Source organism: Hemiscyllium ocellatum, chromosome 29, assembly GCF_020745735.1.
Source record: "Hemiscyllium ocellatum isolate sHemOce1 chromosome 29, sHemOce1.pat.X.cur, whole genome shotgun sequence".
Taxonomy (NCBI): domain Eukaryota; kingdom Metazoa; phylum Chordata; class Chondrichthyes; order Orectolobiformes; family Hemiscylliidae; genus Hemiscyllium; species Hemiscyllium ocellatum.
Window position 1 is genome coordinate 51,525,208 of NC_083429.1, and position 20,448 is coordinate 51,545,655.

Consider the following 20,448-nt stretch of genomic DNA (forward strand, 5'->3'; position numbering starts at 1 on the left):
TCCTGAAATAGACTCTCGGTGATGGGACGGGCCCACAGAGGGGCTTCCTGCGTCTAGGGAGGAATTCAGACAATCGCTGGCCAAAATTAGACATCCGGACTTTGCAGGGATGTGGGTGTTGCTGGCTGGATTAGCACTTATTGTCGATTCCCTTGTGCCTTGGGAAGGGTGGTGATGAGCGACCTTCTCCAATCGCTGCAGCCCACGGGAGTCCGAGACTTCTGATTTCAGACTTTAGCTACACCATAACAACAAACGCTGACCTTCTGATTAACACCTGCATCCTCAGATTAAAGGAACGAAAAGCCCTTTTGATTTTTATCCTGGTTGGTTGCAGAGTGTTAATGAATTAACTGGGTGCAGGTGCATGTGTTTTGGGGAAGGACAACTCCCTGAGCAGAAAGTGGAGGTTCATCTCCTGAACCAGAGCCCAACAGGATATACACAAGAGAACAGCAGGATGCAAGCTTCTCCATCATTCTCACCGGGATGCCACTGGTGCTGACACCAAGCTACTAATTCCACTCACTGGATCCCATTACAGGATAAGACAGGATGGAGAAGGGGCAGGGGGTAAAGACAGATAAAACTCCACAAAGGTTTCTTGCAGGAGGGTTTACTAATGTCTCATTTGGGAGCACGATGGAGTTCTTTACTTCATGAGGGGGTGCCCTGATCAAAGTCTTTAAACTTCTAAAGGTATAAATGTAGCGAAGATGTTTCCACACCTAGTACAGACCCGGACAAGGAACTACGGACTGAAGATAGTCACTAATACGGCCTGTAAAGAATTCAGGAAAACGTTCTCATCAGATTGGGGATGTCGCTATCACGGGGAGCAGGGGAGCTAAATAGCTCCAAATGTGTTTAAGATGATGTTAGATAAACACATAGTGGAGAAAGAAATAACAGGATGTGGTTGGGGGAGAGGGATAAATTAGGCTGCATGTAGTCTCACATGGAGCATAAACAGGAACACAGACCATTCCAAACAAATTTCTGTGCCTGTAAATTCTACATCATTTTTACAATAGTTAGTGTTATAATGCCAACTTTAGTTTGCAAGTTAAAATTGTTTTCTTTATAACAAACATTTAAATTCCTTCAGAATCTTATTGCCTCCACTTCCTGACTAATGTCTCCTCTTTCTCTGAAGGCCCTGTTATATACTGGATATCTATTCAGACACCAGCTTTCCCAGCTTCCCAGTCAAATTGGCACCGAGCATTAGTCAGCCAGAATGGCTCGTGTCAATGATCTCATTGATGAGGAATACTGTATCTGAGCCTAAATCCATCAGCAGTGATCTCAGGTGAACATTGTCAAAGGTAATGGCTCTGAAAAAGTTAATCTTCATGTTACATTGGCTCTACCCATTCTACTGATATCATACAGTCTGTGAAGAGAGACACCTTAATCTTTTCAGCGGAGCAGCTGTATTTACACCAACTCCCTAAGTCCTAGTGATTATTCCTGACGAAATGTAATTGTACTCATGGCTATCTCTTCCTGTTATCTATTAACAGTTGTTATGGACCAGACCAGATCCCCTCAAAATACCCTTGACCCTCACTGTCTCTGATTTTAAAGATAGGTCTGAAGTGCTGTTTTCCAGATGCAATTCGATTGGTCAAACTGCAGTCAGTTCTGTGCGTTTCCTCAATGCAAATTGGATTTAATGCGATTGAAGAATTTAGACCATTACTTGTAGAACGCAAATGTTTTTTATCTATATTGGCTATAATGCAATTCTGGTTCCTTTAGTTTAAGTGGCACTGCTATTACACAATTTTCTTATAATACAGGATCGCATGGGAACAGATCTATTGTATTATATCAGAATCAAGTGTACTCAACATTAAGCAAAATATAATTTATTTAAACACTATCGTAACACTACAAACAAAACAAAGAGGAATTTAGAATAAGTCAACTATTGGGGAAACTTAACCAAATAATAGATTCAGTACCTATTAGTAATCAACTGTTCCAATACAGTCACATCCCATTAACACACCCCTTGGCAAAATGGCAAACTCAGACACAGATTCTCACCTGCAGCTCTCCAATCGAGGAGGAAATAACATAAAGAGAAAAGTTGGAGAAAGTAGCAGCTAGGAGACATTCACAGAAGCTCCAACTCTTTTGCGATCCCAACAGCTTCTGCTTAAAACTAAACCAAAACACTAAAAAAAACCAGAAGAGCCTGTTCTGTGAGAGCTGGCCACACCCACGCTGCTTCCATTACTCCAACTTTAAACAAAACCCTAAGGCCTCACAAACTGTTTACTTTCTGAGAGACAGCTCAGCACCTCACCTTACAACTTCTCTTCAAAACAAAAACAGGACAAAATAACCTTTTAAAGTGACAGCATGGTCACACAGTTCCTTTTCTGTGGATAGTGGACAGTGAAGTATCCTTTACCACCGATCACACAACAGGGATGAGACAGAGCAATGAGAATGAAGGACCAATGGTAGCAAACTGCCTCAAACAGCGTTTACCCAGCCACAACCCTGGTAGAAGTGCCAAAGACCACACAGTACTAGATTACAGTCATCCCGAATGAGGACCAACTGCCTGTGACATTGGGTAATTAAACAAGAGAAAAAGGGAGGGACAGCCAAGGTCCCTACTCCACATCCATCCATTCCCACAGCGTCCATCCATTCCTACAACGTCCACCCATTTCCACAGCGTCCATCCATTCTCACAGCGTCCATCCATTCCCACAGCGTCCATCCATTCCCGTAGCGTCCATCCATTCCCACAGTGTCCATCCATTCCCACAGTGTCCATCCATTCCCGCAGTGTCCATCCATTCCCACAGTGTCCATCCATCCCCACAGCATCCGCCCATTCCCGCAGTGTCCATCCATTCTCACAATGTCCATCCATCCCCTCAGCGTCTGTCCATTCCCTCAGTGTCCATCCATTCCCACAGTATCCATCCATTCCTGCAGCATCAATCCATTCCCACAGTGTTCATCCATCCACACAGCATCCGTCCATTCCCACAGTATCCATCCATTCCCACAGTATCCATCCATTCCCACAGTGTCCATCCATTCCTGCAGTATCCATCCATTCCCACAGTGTCCATCCATCCACACAGCATCCGTCCATTCCCACAGTATCCATCCATTCCCACAGTATCCATCCATTCCCACAGTGTCCATCCATTCCTGCAGTATCCATCCATTCCCACAGTGTCCATCCATCCACACAGCATCCATCCATTCCCACAGTATCCATCCATTCCCACAGTATCCATCCATTCCCACAGTGTCCATCCATTCCTGCAGCATCCATTCATTTCCACAGTCTGTATCTATTCCCGCAGCATCCATTCATTCCTGCAGCATCCATCCATTCCCGCAGTGTCCATCCATTCCCACAGTGTCCATCCATTCCCATAGTATCCATCCATTCCTGCAGCATCCATCCATTTCCACAGTGTCCATCCACACAGCGTCTGTCCATTCCCACAGTATCCATCCATTCCCACAGCGTCCTTCCATTCCCACAGTGTGTATCCATTCTCACAGTGTCCATCCCTTCCCACAGTGTCCATCCATTCTGGCAGCATCCATCCATTCCCACAGTGTCTATCCATTCCCACAGCGTCCATCCATTCCCACTGCGTCCATCCATTCCCACTGTGTCCATCCATTCCCGCAGAGAACATCCATTCCCACAGTGTCTGTCCATTCCCGCAGTGTCCATCCATTCTCACAGTAAAAAGTGGAGGGAGGAAGAGAGCTTCTTCAAGGAGAAGGTGATTCCTGATGAAGGGCTTTTGCCCGAAACGTCGAACTTCCTGTTCTTTGGATGCTGCCTGACCTGCTGCGCTTTAACCAGCAACACATTTTCAGATCCATTCTCACAGTGTTGTTATGACGGACCTGCGGGGTCCCATCTTTGCGTGTTCTTTTGGAAGGAGACACCCACACTGGCAACTTTAGTTTGGCGCAGACTGCCGTTTATTCACAGAATCTTAACTGGGAAACGATACAACGAATTATCAAGCATGCATTCGTTGGAGAAGGCATTCTGCCCCCCCGTTCGGACTTGGTACATTTATACTTCGCGCTGCCTGGAGTCCCCGGTTAGATTTTCCTTGTCCGCCTTCCTCATTGGTCCGTTCATCTGCGCGCGATGGGATCTGTCTTCCCATTGGCCGCATCGAGGTGCCTGTCCAGCTCCTGCTGTGCTTGACAATGGCACAGACGTCCTGGGGCCAGCGGTTCCGATCCCGTAATCAATAGTTCATTGTTTAGAAAATCAACTCTCATTACTATGTGTCTGACAGGCTAGTCGTTTTCTGTGATTTAATCAATAGTTTCAGCAAGTAAATTAACAGGTACTTTTATCAACTATGAGTTCCGATAGAGCAATTCACACTGTCTGACAGTTTCAGGTTCCTTTATCAATCATGAGTTTCGATGGAATAATTGACACTGGCTGGCAGTTACAGGCTCCATGGTAGTCATGCAGTTGTCAGCTTCAGCCCGCATGGCTGTTATTAACCGTTTCAGGGCTGGAGCTAGAAGTGTCTGTTGCAGTAATAGTATTACCCTCCCTAGCCCTACATTAAACACCCTAGTAGTGTAATCACCCCAACAGTGTCCATTCTTTCCCACAGTGCACAACCATTCCGGCAGCATCCATCCATTCCCACAATGTCTATCCATTCCTACAGTGTCCATCCATTCCCAAGATGTCCGTCCATCCCCACAGTGTCCGTCCATTCCTACAGTGTGTATCCATTCTCACAGTGTGCATTTATTCCCACACTGTCCATCCATTCTCACAGCATCTGTCCATTCCCACAGCATCCATCCATTCCCCCAGTGTCCATCCATTCTGGCAGTGTCCATCCATTCCCACAGTGTCTATCCATTCCCACAGCATCCAGCCATTCCCAACATGTTTGTCCATCCCCACAGTGTCCATCCATTCCCACAGCATCCATCCATTCCCACAGTGTCTATCCATTCCCACAGCATCCATCCATTCCCACAGCATCCATCCATTCCCACAGCATCCATCCATTCCCACAGTGTCCATCCATTCCTACAGTGTGTATCCATTCTCACAGTGTGCATTCATTCTGGCAGCGTACATCCATTCCCACAGTGTCCATCTATTCCCACAGCGTCCATCCATTCCCAACATGTCCGTCCATCCCCACAGTGTCCATCCATTCCCACAGTGTCCATCCATTCCTACAGTGTGTATCCATTCTCGCAGTGTGCGTTCATTCCCACTGTGTACATCCATTCCTGCAGCGTCCATCCATTCCCACATTGTCCATCCATTCCTGCTGTGTCCATTCATTCCTACAGTGTGTATCCATTCTCGCAGTGTGCGTTCATTCCCACTGTGTACATCCATTCCTGCAGCGTCCATCCATTCCCACATTGTCCATCCATTCCTGCTGTGTCCATTCATTCCCACAGTGTGTATCCATTCCCACAGCATCCATCCATTCCCGCAGCATCCATCCATTCCCACTGTGTCCATCCATTCCCGCAGCATCCATCCATTCGGCAGCTTCCATCCATTCCCACAGTGTCCATCCATTCCCACAGCGTCCATCCATTCCCACAGTGTCCATCCATTCTCACAGTGTCTGTCCATTCCCACAGCATCCATCCATTCCCAACATTTCCGTCCATCCCCACAGTGTCCATCCATTCCCACAGCGTCCGTCCATTCCCATAGTGTCCGTCCATTCCTACAGTGTATACATTCCCAAAGTTTCCATCCATTCCCACAGCGTCCAACCATTCCCACAGCACTTGTCCATGCCCACAGTGTGTATCCATTTCCACAGTGTCCATCCACTCCCAAAATGTCCATCCATTCCCACATCTTCCGTCCATTCCTACAGCATCTGTGCATGCCCACAGTGTGTGTCCATGCCCACAGTGTGTATCCATTCCCAAAGTGTATATCCATTCCCACAGCGTCCAGCCTTTCCCGCAGTGTCCCTCCATTCCCACAGTGTCTCTCCATTCCCACAGCATCAGTCTATGCCCAAAGTGTATATCCATTCCCACAGCGTCCAGCCTTTCCCGCAGTGTCCCTCCATTCCCATAGTGTCCATCCATTCCCATAGTGTCCATCCATCTCCACAGCATCCTCACTATGCACTCCTCAGCCAAGAAAGTACTTGATTTGATTTTTTTTGTAATGGTGTAACAATGACAGTTGCTTTGTACAAAACAAGCTCTAACAAACAGCAATGAAGATTTTTCTTTGCTCAAAGGGTGAAGGGATATTTAACATGAGGAGCATTTGTTCAACATGGTGGCTCACTGTCAATACAACATTGGGAACTTCCTTGCACATTGAGAACAGGATCCATATGCCTGGGTTCCCAAGGGAGAAGATGAATGTTTGTAATGCAGTAATGTTTTTTAAAGCAGTATTTACGTAGGTGCCTGTACTCTGTTAATATCTACATTCTCAAATCTAATCAGGAAGGGCTATATTCCTATGAGCTGGTCACTTTGTCTTGTTGTTTAGATGGATGTGCAGATGTGACCCGATATTGTTCCAGCAATCCGGTCCATAATGTCCTCAACACAATCAGAGACCAAGAGGATACTGGTAAAAACGAAACAAACAACTGAGAGACATGAAAATAAAACAAAACAGGTCAACCAGGAATTCCTTAAAATTCAATCTAAAAAAAACACTCCTTGCATTTGTGTAATATCTTGAAAACAGAGAGAAAAACAACCCAAGGCATTTCACTGGAGTGATAAAAGATAGAGCTGAAAATGTGTTGCTGGAAAAGTGCAGCAGGTCAGGCAGCATCCAAGGAACAGGAGAATCAACGTTTCGGGCATAAGCCCTTCTTCAGGATTCCTGAAGAAGGGCTTATGCCCGAAATGTCGATTCTCCTGTTCCTTGGATGCTGCCTGACCTGCTGCGCTTTTCCAGCAACACATTTTCAGCTCTGATCTCCAGCATCTGTAGTCCTCACTTCCTTCCCTGATGCCAAGATAGAAACAAGCAGATAATCAAATATTTGATCTAAAGGTAGATTTTAAGGAGCTTCTTTAAAGGCAGACCTGGAGGAGTGCGACTATCACAGAGGGAAGTGGGGCTGGGAGATTACAGAGATAGGAAAGGGCGAGCTGGAGGGGGGAAGCCTTGGATAGATTTGAAACCAGGGGAAAGGATTTAAAAAAAACACAAGTGTTGCCAAAGTTGGGCACGATCACACATATAAATACTAGGTGACTCAAAGTCCACAAGATAAACAGGCAGTTCTTGCACTTAAAAACACTTCACCTTTTCTATTGCTAAAGGAAGACATATTTTATCACAGCTTTTTGTCTTAGAATCACAGAGATGTACAGCATGGAAACAGACCCTTCGGTCCAACTCGTCCATGCCGACCAGATATCCCAACCCAATCTAATCCCACCTGCCAGCGCCTGGCCCATTTCCCTCCAAACCAGATCAAAATAATTCACAAGAATACCAAACCAAGGGGGAAAAAACCCCAACATTTGTACTGCACGAGCATGGCTGTTGAAATGTGGGCAAGTGGACTCTGATTGGTAGAGGCTGTGGCATTCAGAATGCACCAATCGCTGACAATTGGGTTTGATGTAGTGTTCTCACATGTACCGAGATACAGTGAAACATTTTGTTTTGTCTGCCATACAGGCAGATCGCGTGATACAAAGTTCATCAGGGTAGCAGAACAAAGTGCAGATACAGGGTTACAGCTGCAGGGGTATGCAGCGACAGCAGACGGTTAAAAGTCTGATAAAAGCATGGAAGAAGCTGGTCATGAATCTGTTTGTATTCGAACATTTATATCTCCTGCCTGATGGAAGAGGGTGGAAGAGAGTATATAACCAGGATGGTAGGAAGGGGTCTTTGATTCTGTTGGTTGCTTTTCTGAGGCAACTGGAAGTATAGAATATATCGGAGTCAATGGATGGCAGACTGATTTGCGTGATGGACTGGGCTTTGTTCCGATCTCTCTGTGATTTCTTGTGGATTTGTGAGAACAATGGCCATCCAGATAGAATGCTTTCTATGATGTTTCTAAAAAAATTGGTAAGAGTTTTTATGGACATGTCGAATTTCCTTAGCCTCCTGAGGAAATGGGGATGTTGTTGTGCTTTCTTGACCATTGTGTCGATGTGGGTGGACCTGGATAGATTGTCGGTGATCATCAGGAACCTGACACTCTTGGCCATCCCTTTGTTCCAAATTTAAATCAAGCAATTTGACTCAGATTGCATGGAACATTTCCCTGAGGAATGAACCTTAGGGCTGAGGTGAATGGCTGTCACCAATTTTATTGAGGTGAAACAAATGCAATGCATGTGCACACTCTTTCTGTTTGCAAAGAGAGCTGTTTCATTATCTGTAGCTTCCAGTACATGCAGTCACACTACAGCAAGCATGGAGAAAGTGAGGACTGCAGATATTGGAGATCAGAGTCAAAAGGTGTGGTGCTGGAAAAGCACAGTCGGTCAGGCAGCAACCGAGGAGCAAGGGTGTCGACATTCGCAAAGTGCTTATGCTCGAAACGTCGACTCTCCTGCTTTTTGGACGCTGCCTGACCAGCTGTGCTTTTCCAGCACTACACAGCAAACATGACTGACAATCAATCTTAAGTTGGTTGTCAGCATAATTCCTAAAACACAGGATTATCCAGCAACTGTTGTCCAATTATAGACTCATATGTAACAATAGTGCCTCACTTGCTGGGAACAACCAATGGGATGTGCTGCTTAATACAATCTACCGCCTTTGAGAATGCATACTTGGCATCACACTAGCACTGAAATTCAGATACCACATCACCTATTTGTGTGATAGGCAACATTGTGGCAGAGGTAAATATGACTTGTGTTGCTACTGCATTGTAGCAACGTCAAGCAGCCCTAAGGAGGTCACTGTACTTCCAGAAAAGTGCCCTGTCTACCTCAGATTACCCTGGAAGGTATCCTATCCATTCAGAGTGGGCGACCTTTTGTAGCTATTCAATCACAGGTAACATCACAGCCAGGTCTGAGAGACCTCGCCTCACCCCCATTCTCACTTTGCAATACGATTTGCATCCTGTCAAAGCAAGAAATCTAAAGCAAGTCCAATCCAGACCTGATCTTCTGGGATCAGGCTTAGAGGTCCTGACTGGAGACTTGCCTGAGATTAGTGAGACTCAGCCCTACCCACTACCCCATCTGGGACCTTCTCTGTTCAATAGCACTGTGTTGCATCATCTATTACTACAGAAACCACGGTTACAACAGTTTATTTCCTTCAATCAAATGTGAAGAAAGTGTTTATATAAAATTCCTGAAGGAGCAATTATTTTACAGTAAAATCTAACACTTACATTAACATTATAAACTTAAATGTCAATTGCTTAAGTAAAAGCTGTCAGCGTAAGTTATAAAAACCACAATATTGCCTGGTTAATTCCCAGAAAGTGGTCATATTAAGAAATGATGAATGCTCACAATTGCTTGCAAAGAAGTTGCTGCAATCATCTTGAAATTTGAGACAGTTGAATAAATTATTGTTGGTTAAATAAAGGATTTAAATTGTTCTCTTTAAATAAAACGTAACATTTTAACTAATGGTATACCCAACTAATCCAGCTTTTTCTGTCACTTCTTCATTTCTCCATTCTGAGCTCTGTGTGGTATGGACTTGTTTGAAATTCCTTGCGCCATTTGTTCTGAATATTCAAGTCACTATATAAATGCAGCTTCTGGTTGGGATGAAGTGGTGCTGTTCCACAGCCTCAGGGACTCACTGTAGAGGGTGACTTGTGTTTGGACAGCTGCAGCAGTGATCCTTTGTCTATATTAATTTTGTTTCCCCTTGTGGGAGAGTCTAGGATCAGATGGCATAATGTCAGAGTAAGGGGTCAAACATTGGACTCTTAATTCTCGATACATATTGAATTCAAATTCCACCCCCTACCATAGCGGGATACACACCCTAGTCCCCAGCACCTTACCTGGGTGTCTTGGCACGGTGGCTCAGTGGTTAGTGTTACTACCTCACAGCACTAGGGTCACAGGTTCAATCCCCAGCCTTGGGTGACTGTCTGTGTGGAAGTTGCACATTCTCCCTGTGTCTGTATGGGTTTCCTCCCACAGTCCACACGTATGCAGGCCAGATGAATTGGCTATAGTGCTAGGTGCATTAGCCAGAGGGAAATGGGTCCCATTTTGTTTCCCTGAAGGTCTAATCTGATGATAATACCATGAGGCCATCACCTCCAAATGTTTGAGAGAAAGTGTAGAAGCGATTTGGAAGAATGGAACTAGGAAGGAGAAACATCAGTGATGAGGAGGGATTGAAGGAGTTGAGACTGTTCTCTCGGAGAGGGGAAGGCTGAGAGGAGATTTAAAAGAGGGTTTTAAAATTATGAGCGGTCTGGCCAGAGTAGATAAGGAGAGGCTGTGTTTACTCATAAAAGAAAGAAAAGAGAGGGCATAGATTTAATTGATTTGCAAAGTAAGCAATTGCGATGTGAGAAAAAAAGTTTTGACACAGCAAGCAGGTTAAGAGGGCAATGTTTGGAAATGTTATGAATGTGGGTTCACCTGAGGTAATTAAGGTGGCACCGGATAATTATTGGATAGAAACAATGTACAAGATATAGGGAAAAGGCAGGAGAGTGGTTCAACCATTGCAGACATGATGGGCTGAATGGGCACCTTCCACCCAGAACAATCCTGTGAATCAGAGGACACTAGGCGAAGCTAAACTGTTAAAGAGCTGGAGAGGAAATTTGGAATATTTGTAAACACAAAGAGTTGCTGTAATCTGGAATATGCTGCCTGAAAAGCTGATTCAATAGGAATTTTCAAAAATGGATTCAGGGGAATACCTGAAAAGGAGAAATCTACAGGGAAAGGCCATGGGGAGTGGGACTGGTTTGATGGTACTGTTAGCACACCCATGATGGGCTGAATGGCCTTCTTCTCCACTGCTATAGAATTTGCTAATGCAAAGAAATAGATCAAATCCATTCCGAGACCAATGCACAGATCCTGATCCGATATCTCAGGGTAATGCTGAGAAGATGGTGATGGTTTGTAATGCCTGAATCCCACCCCATCCAATGCAAGAACTGATTATCCAGGCCATTACTGTCTCTGGAATCTTGCTGTACATTGAATAACTGCCTGTATCATAGCAACCAGAACAATTCATTTGATGGTGTTGTTACATTACTGACATGCTGCTACAGATGTTTTAAAAATCAGAGCAAGGGCTGAATCACAAATGTAACCGACGTCAAGCTCTCGTGTGTAAAATGTTAAATCTGTGACAAGCGCATATTTGACAGCAGCTGGTGTGTTGGACAGATTCTGATAGAGCTTGCTGTTAGTAATTCAGGTTGGCAACTTAAGTGGCAATTTTCTGGCATTCCTTAAGCCTTATTAAGTGAAAGAGTTCTTTCAGGCTTTAGAGGAAATTGCTGTAATGTATATGTCAAATCTCCCATGTGACGTTTACTATATAAAAGGGGTTTGTTTGCCTGGATACAGCTCTGACTAATAGTTCTGGGTGTAGTCCACCTAAATCAGTCAGTGATACACACACAGACCCTCTTGTAGTTGAAGGCTCACTAACCAATTGTGCTCAGATTTCAGGGCAAAAGGGTCTTTCTATCCCTAAAGAACGTTAATGTTTCAATATGGAAGATGTAGTGGGACATTAATTTGTACAAGGCACAGAGATGCCAGGTTCAATTGGCACACAGGATCTGGGTTTGATGGCAAGGCTGGCATTTCCTATCAGTCCCAAATCGTCCTGGAGAATGGCTTGCCATTTCAGAGAGCGGTTAGGAGTCAAAATTATCGGTGTGGGTCTGCAGATCCGCAAGTTGAATTCATTGTGCTCAAGGGCAGCAAACCGGAATGACACAGACTGTTCTTCAACTGGGTGCCATTTGTTCTGTATATCGTGCATGGTGCAAGAAGTGACATTACCAGCAACACTCCATTTCAGCAGATTGTCACTCGAGTTCTTTCGGAATTGCCTGGCTGCCGAGATTGTGTACACGCTCCAAGCCTGTGCAACATCCTGTTGGATGGGAACGAGTGCAGAATTGGCCAGCCTCACAGATCTCCACCAATGTACTCTGAAAGAAATGCCTCATCTGCTCATGTCTCTGACACACTGCAGAAAGAAATGACGGAATCACACAGCATTCAACAGATGTAGAAACAGGCCATTCAGCCCAACTGGTCCACGGCCATGTTAATACTGTACATGAGCCTCCGCCCACCTGCTTCACATTAGCCTGTCACCACGTTCTCTGAATGCTTTCCCTCTTTTCTCCAGCTTCTCATTAAAGACATCTCTCTGTTCAGCCCAACAACCGCAAATTCCACGTCTCTGAACATCTGATCTTTCATGGTGGTGGTTGGCATCATTTGTAATTGATCCCTATTGTAATAGAATATGCCAGAGCCATTTCTGAGGGCAGTTAGGAGTTAACCACACTGCTGTGGGTCTGGAGTCACATGTAGGCCAGACCAAGGCAGCTTTCCTTCCTTAGAGGACAGTACGGAACCAGATGGGCTTTTATGGCAATCTCCATCACTGAGACCAGCTTTCAGTTCCAGATTTTTCATTAACTGAGTTCAAATTTCATCATCTGCCATGATGAGATTTGAACCCATGACCCATGAGTAATAGTTTGGGCCTTTGGAATACTGGTAACCTGGTTGGGTCCAGTGATATAGTTATGATCCTTAGTTTTAGTCATGCAAAATATCTTCTCCATGTCTACACTGTAAAACACCTTCTGAATTTGAGGAGAAAGAAGCTAGACTGTTCAAATTAGCACTGACTTGTTCACGTTCCAAAGATGATTAATTGCAGAATTGAATTCTTGATTATTTTGAAAGCTGGTAACACAATGTGACCTGCAGAGTGCGGTTACTCCTGACAGTAACATCGATGGCATGCTGATACCTTGTTAAAACAAAGTGACAGGAATTTCACCCACACAAAGTGCAAGGATGTATTTTTATATGGTTATTTTCACACACACACTATGTATTGAAAGACCTGTGTGTGACACATCACAGCACTGAGGGTGGATATTCTGTTCATTGCGCCTGTGCTCACTCTCTGTTCAACTCAATTTCTCTGCTCTTTCCGCTATTGTCCTGAAAGCCTATTGCCTTCAAAGATTCATCCAGTTCAGAGAATTCCCACAGTCCAGATGGAGGCTATTTGGCCCATCAAATCTGCACCAACCTTGCAAACAACATTCCACCCAGACCCATCCAATCCCTGTAACCCTGCGTTTCCCGTGGCTAACCCACCCAGCCTGCATATCCCTGGACACTTTGGGACAACTTCCCACGGCCAATGCACCTAACCTGCACATCTTTGGACTGTGGGAGGAACCCAGAGCACTTGAAAGAAACCCACACAGACACGTGGAGAATGTGCAAACTCCACACAGACAGTCACTGAAGGATGGAATCGAGCCTGGGTTCCTGGCACTGTGAGGCAGTAGTGCTAACCACTGAGCCACTGTGCCACCTCCAGTTCCCTTCTGAAGTTTCCCAAGGAATCTGCTGTTACTACCCTTTGAGGGAGAACATTCCAGATCACAACAACTCTCTGGGCCGAAAGCCATGGTCTCCTGCCAGAGGATATGTAGACCTAGTCAGTTCCTCAGTTGGCTTTCCCACTTTCCTTGGCCCACACCCCACCCCATGCCCCCCATAACCTGTCCATAGTTTACTTGGGGTGAGTAAGGCCGAAGGCAGCCTCCATTGTAGCCAATCATTAGCCTCTCAAAAACCACTTCCTACCCAGCCGCCATTTTGTATTCAAAGGGAAGGGGGAAGCTTATTGGGCCACCATATTTGACCTTGGATGAGAATACAGGGGTCTGCGTTCCTCAAGGGGTATGCTTTCCACATTGGGCATTGCCCACCAAGGCCAGGCCTTTGAAGTTGTGTCCATCTCGTCTACATCTCTAGGCCTCTCCTTTGAGACCCCATCACCTTCCCCGATCTCCTTTGCTGAACCACTCTATCTACTAAACCGGGGGTCAGTTGGTCTTCCGCAAGCTGGCTATTTGTATTTCATACTTCAATACAAACTCTAGTCTGACCTCTGTTCATAACCAATTTCATGTGAGAAAAATCTAGCCCTTTTTATTTTAATAATCCACCACCAAATCACACATATCACTCCTTTTAAAAAAAATATTACAAGTACTGCCCACTAAGGCCAGAGCTACAGTAACAAAACCCAAACAAGAAGGAAATAAATGAAGATTAACGTCAGAGGGGGAGATAATACATTCCATCCCCTGCAGCACCCACTTCAGGAAGACCAGTTTTTATTTTCAAATCCAAAAGCATTGTCACATATAACCAGATGGCTTTATTCCCATCACCAGACTACTCCCATGATAGTTTCCATCTATTATAGAATAATAATTTGCCCCTACCACACAGAAGCTGGGCATCCAGCCCACACCAACCTCTGAAGAGCATCCCTACCCTGCATTCCCCATGGCTAATCCACCTAGACACTACGGGCAATTTACCCTGGTCAATCCACCTAACCTGCACATTTTTGAACTGAGGAAGGAAATCCATGTAAGCACAGAGAGAATACACCAACTCCACACTGACAGAGGCTGGAATCGAACCTGGGCTCCTGGCACAGGGAGGCAGCAGTGCTAACAACTGAGCCACTCCATTTCCCAATTAATCACATTGAGGGCAATGCAGACAACCAAAGGTGAGGAGCAGTATGGAGGGAAATCCAGGCTATTTTTTAAAAAATTCACCTGATTTGAGAGGTGATTACATAGCAATGGATCCAGTGGGATTTGAACCTAGGATTCCTAGCTCAGAGATAGAGTCACTACCACTACACCACAAGAGCCCTTCAAGCCAGTGCTTAGACATTTTCTAATGCTGTTACAGAGTCAAAGAATCATAGAGATGTCTCTAGAGAGTCATGGACCCTTCAGTCCAACCTGTCCATGCCGACCAGATATCCCAACCCAATCTAGTCCCACCTGCCAGCAGCCGGCCCATATCCCTCCAAACCCTTCCTATTCATATACACATCCAGATGCCTTTTAAATGTTGCAATTGTACCAGCCTCCACCACTTCCTCTGGCAGCTCATTCCATACACGTACCACCCTCTGTGTGAAAAAGTTGCCCCTTGGGTCTCTTTTATATCTTTCTCCTTTCTTTCTAAACCTATGCCCTCTAGCTCTGGACTCCCCCCCCATCCCAGGGAAAATACTTTATCTATTTATCCTATCCATGCCCCTCATGATTTTATAAACCTCTTTCAGGTCACCCCCCCCCCAGCCTCTGATGCTAATATCACTGTACCTTCACTGTCACTGGGTCAAAAGCCTGGAATTCCCTCTCTAAGGGCATTGTGGGTCATCTCACAACAGGTGAACTGGAGTGGCTTAAGAAGGCAGCTCACTCCCACTTTCTCAAGGGCAAGTAGGGACAGGCAATAAATACTGGTCCGGGTAGAGAGGTCCACATCCCATGAGTGAATTTTTAAAAATTTCCAACATCTTCAGTCTATTGGTGTTTTTTTGCAATGATGTCCCAGAACGATTTCCAATCAATGCCAGACTATCAATAATGTGTCCTCACAGTTGCAATGTCAAGAAACAGAACAGCCAATGAGCACACAGCAAGCTCCCACAGAGAATGAGCTGATAATGTTTTCGGCTGGTGTTGGTTGAGAATCATCAACAGAAAGGAGTCTTACTATTGAAGGGAGAGGAGAGAGTGAGTTTAAGGAGAGAATTCTGAAGGACTGGGTGGGACGTTCTGGAGGGCAGCCGGGAGAATGATGACAGATGCTCGGGAGCAAGTTCTCAACACACAGAGAGGTCATTTGCAGGAATGTTTAATGACCTTGGGCACAATTCTGTTGACACAGAGTGAGCCCAAAGTGCAGCCACTTACGAGAGAATGGAATTCTCCACATTATTGCAAATTCTACCAAACACTAAGAGCTCCCGATTGCTCAAAATTCATGCAATTCCCCAGTGGAATCTGTGGCATGTCGACTGCGCACACAGACCTAATCCCAACTCCTCGCAGTGTTTCATTTCGGCAGAGGGTTTATTACACAAATATTTACACTGGACAATCCAATGCACCAGTGCTATACAAATATCGAAATAATGTCGAGAAGCCCGTTATTAGGTTTACAGCCAGGACACAGGAGGGGCAAATCCTTCAGGCTACAGCAGCTGTATAAACCCAGTCTGTAGCTTAAGGTGACCTTCAATTCAAATCTTCAATTGAATTCAGGGTGGGCAGGGCACAGGGGAAAAACTGGAATATCTGACTTCCATGTGAGGTTGGTGCAGCTGTTCAAATGCGGAGGAGGGAAGATTACTCAGATCGAGGAGACATTATTCAGACCAAGAAAACTTCATCACTCCGAGATGGGAAGGCGGTGGGTGGGAACTGTTTATAAGTGGGATATTAATATTATCTAAGAACTTCACTCTCCGAATATCTTGTCACAATCAAATGAAACACATATGAGCTGTATGTTCAGTCACGGAAGGCATAAAAGGGAATTTCTTGAAAAGTTATGACAATGATATTTTATTTTCATTTTCCAGAGGGAAGGCAGAACGATTATTCCTACTTTAATATTACGTTGAGTCTCACTAGGAGTTTGAGGCAGAATGTTCAGCTGCCACTCCCCAGACTCTTGCAGGATCAGTGCTGAAGGAGTGCCGCACTGTTAGAGGGTCAGTGCTGAGGGAATGCCGCACTGTTAGAGGGTCAGTGCTGAGGGAGAGCCGCACTGTCGGAGGGTCAGTGCTGAAGGAGTGCCGCACTGTCAGAGGGTCAGTGCTGAGGGAGTGCCACACTATCAGAGGGTCAGTGCTGAGGGACAGCCGCACTGTCGGAGGGTCAGTGCTGAGGGAGTGCCGCACTGTCGGAGGGTCAGTGCTGAGGGAGTGCGGCATTGTCGGAGGGTCAGTGCTGAGGGAGTGTGGCACTGTCGGAGGGTCAGTGCTGAGGGCTTGCCGCACTGTCGGAGGGTCAGTGCTGAAGGAGTGCTGCACTGTCGGACTGTCAGTGCTGAGGGAGTGGGCACTGTCGGAGGGTCAGTTCGGAGGGAGTACTGCACTGTCAGGGGGTGAGTTCTGAGGGAGTGCCGCACTGTTGGAGGGTGAGTGCTGAGGGAGTGCGGCATTGTCGGAGGGTGAGTGCTGAAGGAGTGCTGCACTGTCGGAGGGTCAGTGCTGAAGGAGCGCCGCACTGTCAGAGGGTCAGTGCTGAGGGAGTGCCGCACTGTCGGAGGGTCAGTGCTGAGGGACAGCCGCACTGTCGGAGGGTCAGTGCTGAGGGAGCGCGGCATTGTCAGAGGGTCAGTGCTGAGGGAGGGCCGCACTGTCGGAGGGTCAGTGCTGAGGGAGTGCCGCACTGTTGGAGGGTCAGTGTTGAGGAGTCCCACATTGTCGGAGGGTCAGTGCTGAGGGAGTGCTGCACTGTCGGAGGGTCAGTGCTGAGGGAGTGCCGCACTGTTGGAGGGTCAGTGTTGAGGAGTCCCACATTGTCGGAGGGTCAGTGCTGAGGGGATGCTGCACTGTCGGAGGGTCAGTGCTGAAGGAGCGCCGCACTGTCAGAGGGTCAGTGCTGAGGGAGTGCCGCACTGTCGGAGGGTCAGTGCTGAGGGACAGCCGCACTGTCGGAGGGTCAGTGCTGAGGGAGCGCGGCATTGTCAGAGGGTCAGTGCTGAGGGAGGGCCGCACTGTCGGAGGGTCAGTGCTGAGGGAGTGCCGCACTGTTGGAGGGTCAGTGTTGAGGAGTCCCACATTGTCGGAGGGTCAGTGCTGAGGGAGTGCTGCACTGTCAGAGGGTCAGTGCTGAGGGAGTGTGGCACTGTCGGAGGGTCAGTGCTGAGGGCTTGCCGCACTGTCGGACGGTCAGTGCTGAGGGAGTGGGCACTGTCGGAGGGTCAGTTCTGAGGGAGTGCTGCACTGTCAGGGGGTGAGTTCTGAGGGAGTGCCGCACTGTTGGAGGGTGAGTGCTGAGGGAGTGCGGCATTGTCGGAGGGTCAGTGCTGAGGGAGTGCCGCACTGTCGGAGGGTCAGTGCTGAAGGAGTGCCGCACTGTCAGAGAGTCAGTGCTGAGGGAGTGCCGCACTGTCGGAGGATCAGTGCTGAGGGACAGCCGCACTGTCAGAGGGTCAGTGCTGAGGGAGTGCGGCATTGTCGGAGGGTCAGTGCTGAGGGAGTGCGGCATTGTCGGAGGGTCAGTGCTGAGGGAGTGCCGCACTGTCGGAGGGTCAGTGCTGAGGGAGTGCCGCACTGTCGGAGGGTCAGTGCTGAGGGAGTGCCGCACTGTCGGAGGGTCAGTGTTGAGGAGTCCCACATTGTCGGAGGGGCAGTGCGGAGGGAGTGCCACACTGTTGGAGGGTGAGTGCTGAGGGAGTGCGGCACTGTCGGAGGGTGAGTGCTGAGGGAGTGCCGCACTGTCGGAGGGTGAGTGCTGAGGGAGTGCCGCACTGTCGGACGGTCAGTGCTGAGGGGGTGACGCACTGTCGGAGGTTCAGGACTGTCAGCAGTGCCTTTAAATCAAGGCTCTGTCTGCTCTCTCAGCTCGATGTAAAGATTCCAATGCACTACTCTGAAGAAGGGCAAGGGCATTTACTCCAGAGTCCTGATTAATGTTCGCCCCTCAATGAATCTCATTACAAATAGATTATGGGATTGCTCCCCTGTGGGATCTTGCTGTGCAGAAATGTCCGATTTACATTATATTGCAGTGGTGAAGGTATATGCGACTCAATACCCGGGCAGTTGGAGATGGCCAATCAGTATTGGCCTAGCCAGGGACACTCACATTCTGTAAACATTAGAAAAAGGGACCACATTTCAAAAGCATCTCATTGGCTGTTCTCTGTAGTGTGCACAGCTATGACTCAGAAATCTGAAACAGATGGATTTTCCCACAGAACTATTAGTGAACAAAGAGGAAAATGTTTGCCCACAGCACTGCCACAAAATGGCGCCTCAGTAAAACCTTGTGGCCCCCTGGGCCAATCACATTTGATTCCCATGTTGTGTCAAACATGGGGAATCACCTTGTAATTAAAATGGTGCCTTTGACAGAGTGAAAACGTTCATGAGAGTGTCAGCAAGCACCAGGACAAACAGGAGTGGAACCCAACATGAGTCAGTATGTGGGCAGGCAGAGTTGTGAATGAATCTGAGGTCACAGAGAGGGGAGACTCTCAGCCAGCCTGGCCGGTCAATGGAACTGTCGATGCAACAAAAGCATGGTGTGTGTCAGGATGGGAATGCAAACCCCTTGGTGAGACCATTGCACATGACGCCATGTATGAGGTCATTCACTCTAAATCCAGCGCATGTAGATGTCTATTGCGTCCCCTCTTACATTAATCCCCTGTCCTACTCCCAGCGATTCTAAACAGTCCCTCCTTTACTGAGCAATATTGAAATACCATAGAATTATAGAATGATATAGCATAACACAAGGCCATTCAGCCCATCGACCTCAAGTGCAGAGCTACACAAATAAAGCTAATCCTACATGGTATACTGTTTTCCCTTTTGGAGGAAAAATGTCTGCTTTAAAATACACCTTTGAAAAATGTCCCTATTTTTGATTTCCAATCAGTTTTGTTTTGTCATGCCATTATACTTACTTTGGTAATAACATGTAAGCTGGTGTTGGGTAATAAGCTGGTGATTACTTTCACAGGGAAATCTGCTCGAATGTGTTTCCTCTTCTCCATCTCATAGTCCCACCACATGCACTGGGTGGAGGGGGGCAGAGACCCGTCAATGAGGGGGCTGGGGGGAGGTCACTCGCCTTCAGCTGGTGCCAACACACCAGGCACTGCCAATGCTCCTACCTTCGAGTCTGCTAGCTTCTTGTACCAGCAATAGTTCCAGCGGGCCAACACACCAAGTCAGCCAATGTCTCTGCTGAAATGCCTCGATTCCTTTCCAACTGCACAGTCTAGTTCAGAGAGTGAAGCCGGGCAACTAAACCACAGTTACTGGATTCTGGAATTGCTGCTTTTGGGACTTAACGACAGACTTTGAATTTCACTTCCCAATCTCCTCCGCTGCCGTCTCTCACCACTCCACTAAATCCCACTCTGAGGAAGTTTGTTTCATCGTCGAAGACATAACAGAACCAGGCTCGACTCTTTAACGTAAAAACCTGACTGGAGCCCAGAGTGAATGATTCTCTCTCTCTCTTCCCCACCCTCTGCTGTATTGGAGAGAATATTCACAGAGCCGCAAACAGGAACAGGACACAGTGGGTGGACAAAGAGTTGGAGAGAAATTTGACAAAGCTGGAAAGGCAAACGCTTAACTCCTTTCAGTCCATTCTGGAACAGAATATTCTCCTGTGAACT

At 46.8% G+C, this 20,448-nt stretch overlaps 1 protein-coding gene across 7 annotated transcripts in view; it reads right to left on the reverse strand.

The window, feature by feature from the left end:
* LOC132829706 (pleckstrin homology-like domain family B member 1) overlaps nucleotides 1-20,448 on the reverse strand; it is a 377,428-nt gene that overhangs the window by 322,306 nt on the left and 34,674 nt on the right. The window contains exon 1 of one of the 7 annotated variants that reach the window (XM_060847067.1): nucleotides 19,726-20,260. The exons of the other annotated variants lie outside the window; for them this stretch is intronic. Coding sequence (XP_060703050.1) covers nucleotides 19,726-19,833 — 108 coding nt within the window. The 5' untranslated portion in view covers nucleotides 19,834-20,260. Of the gene's footprint in view, nucleotides 1-19,725; nucleotides 20,261-20,448 lie in introns of those variants that run through there. 7 annotated transcript variants of the gene reach the window in all.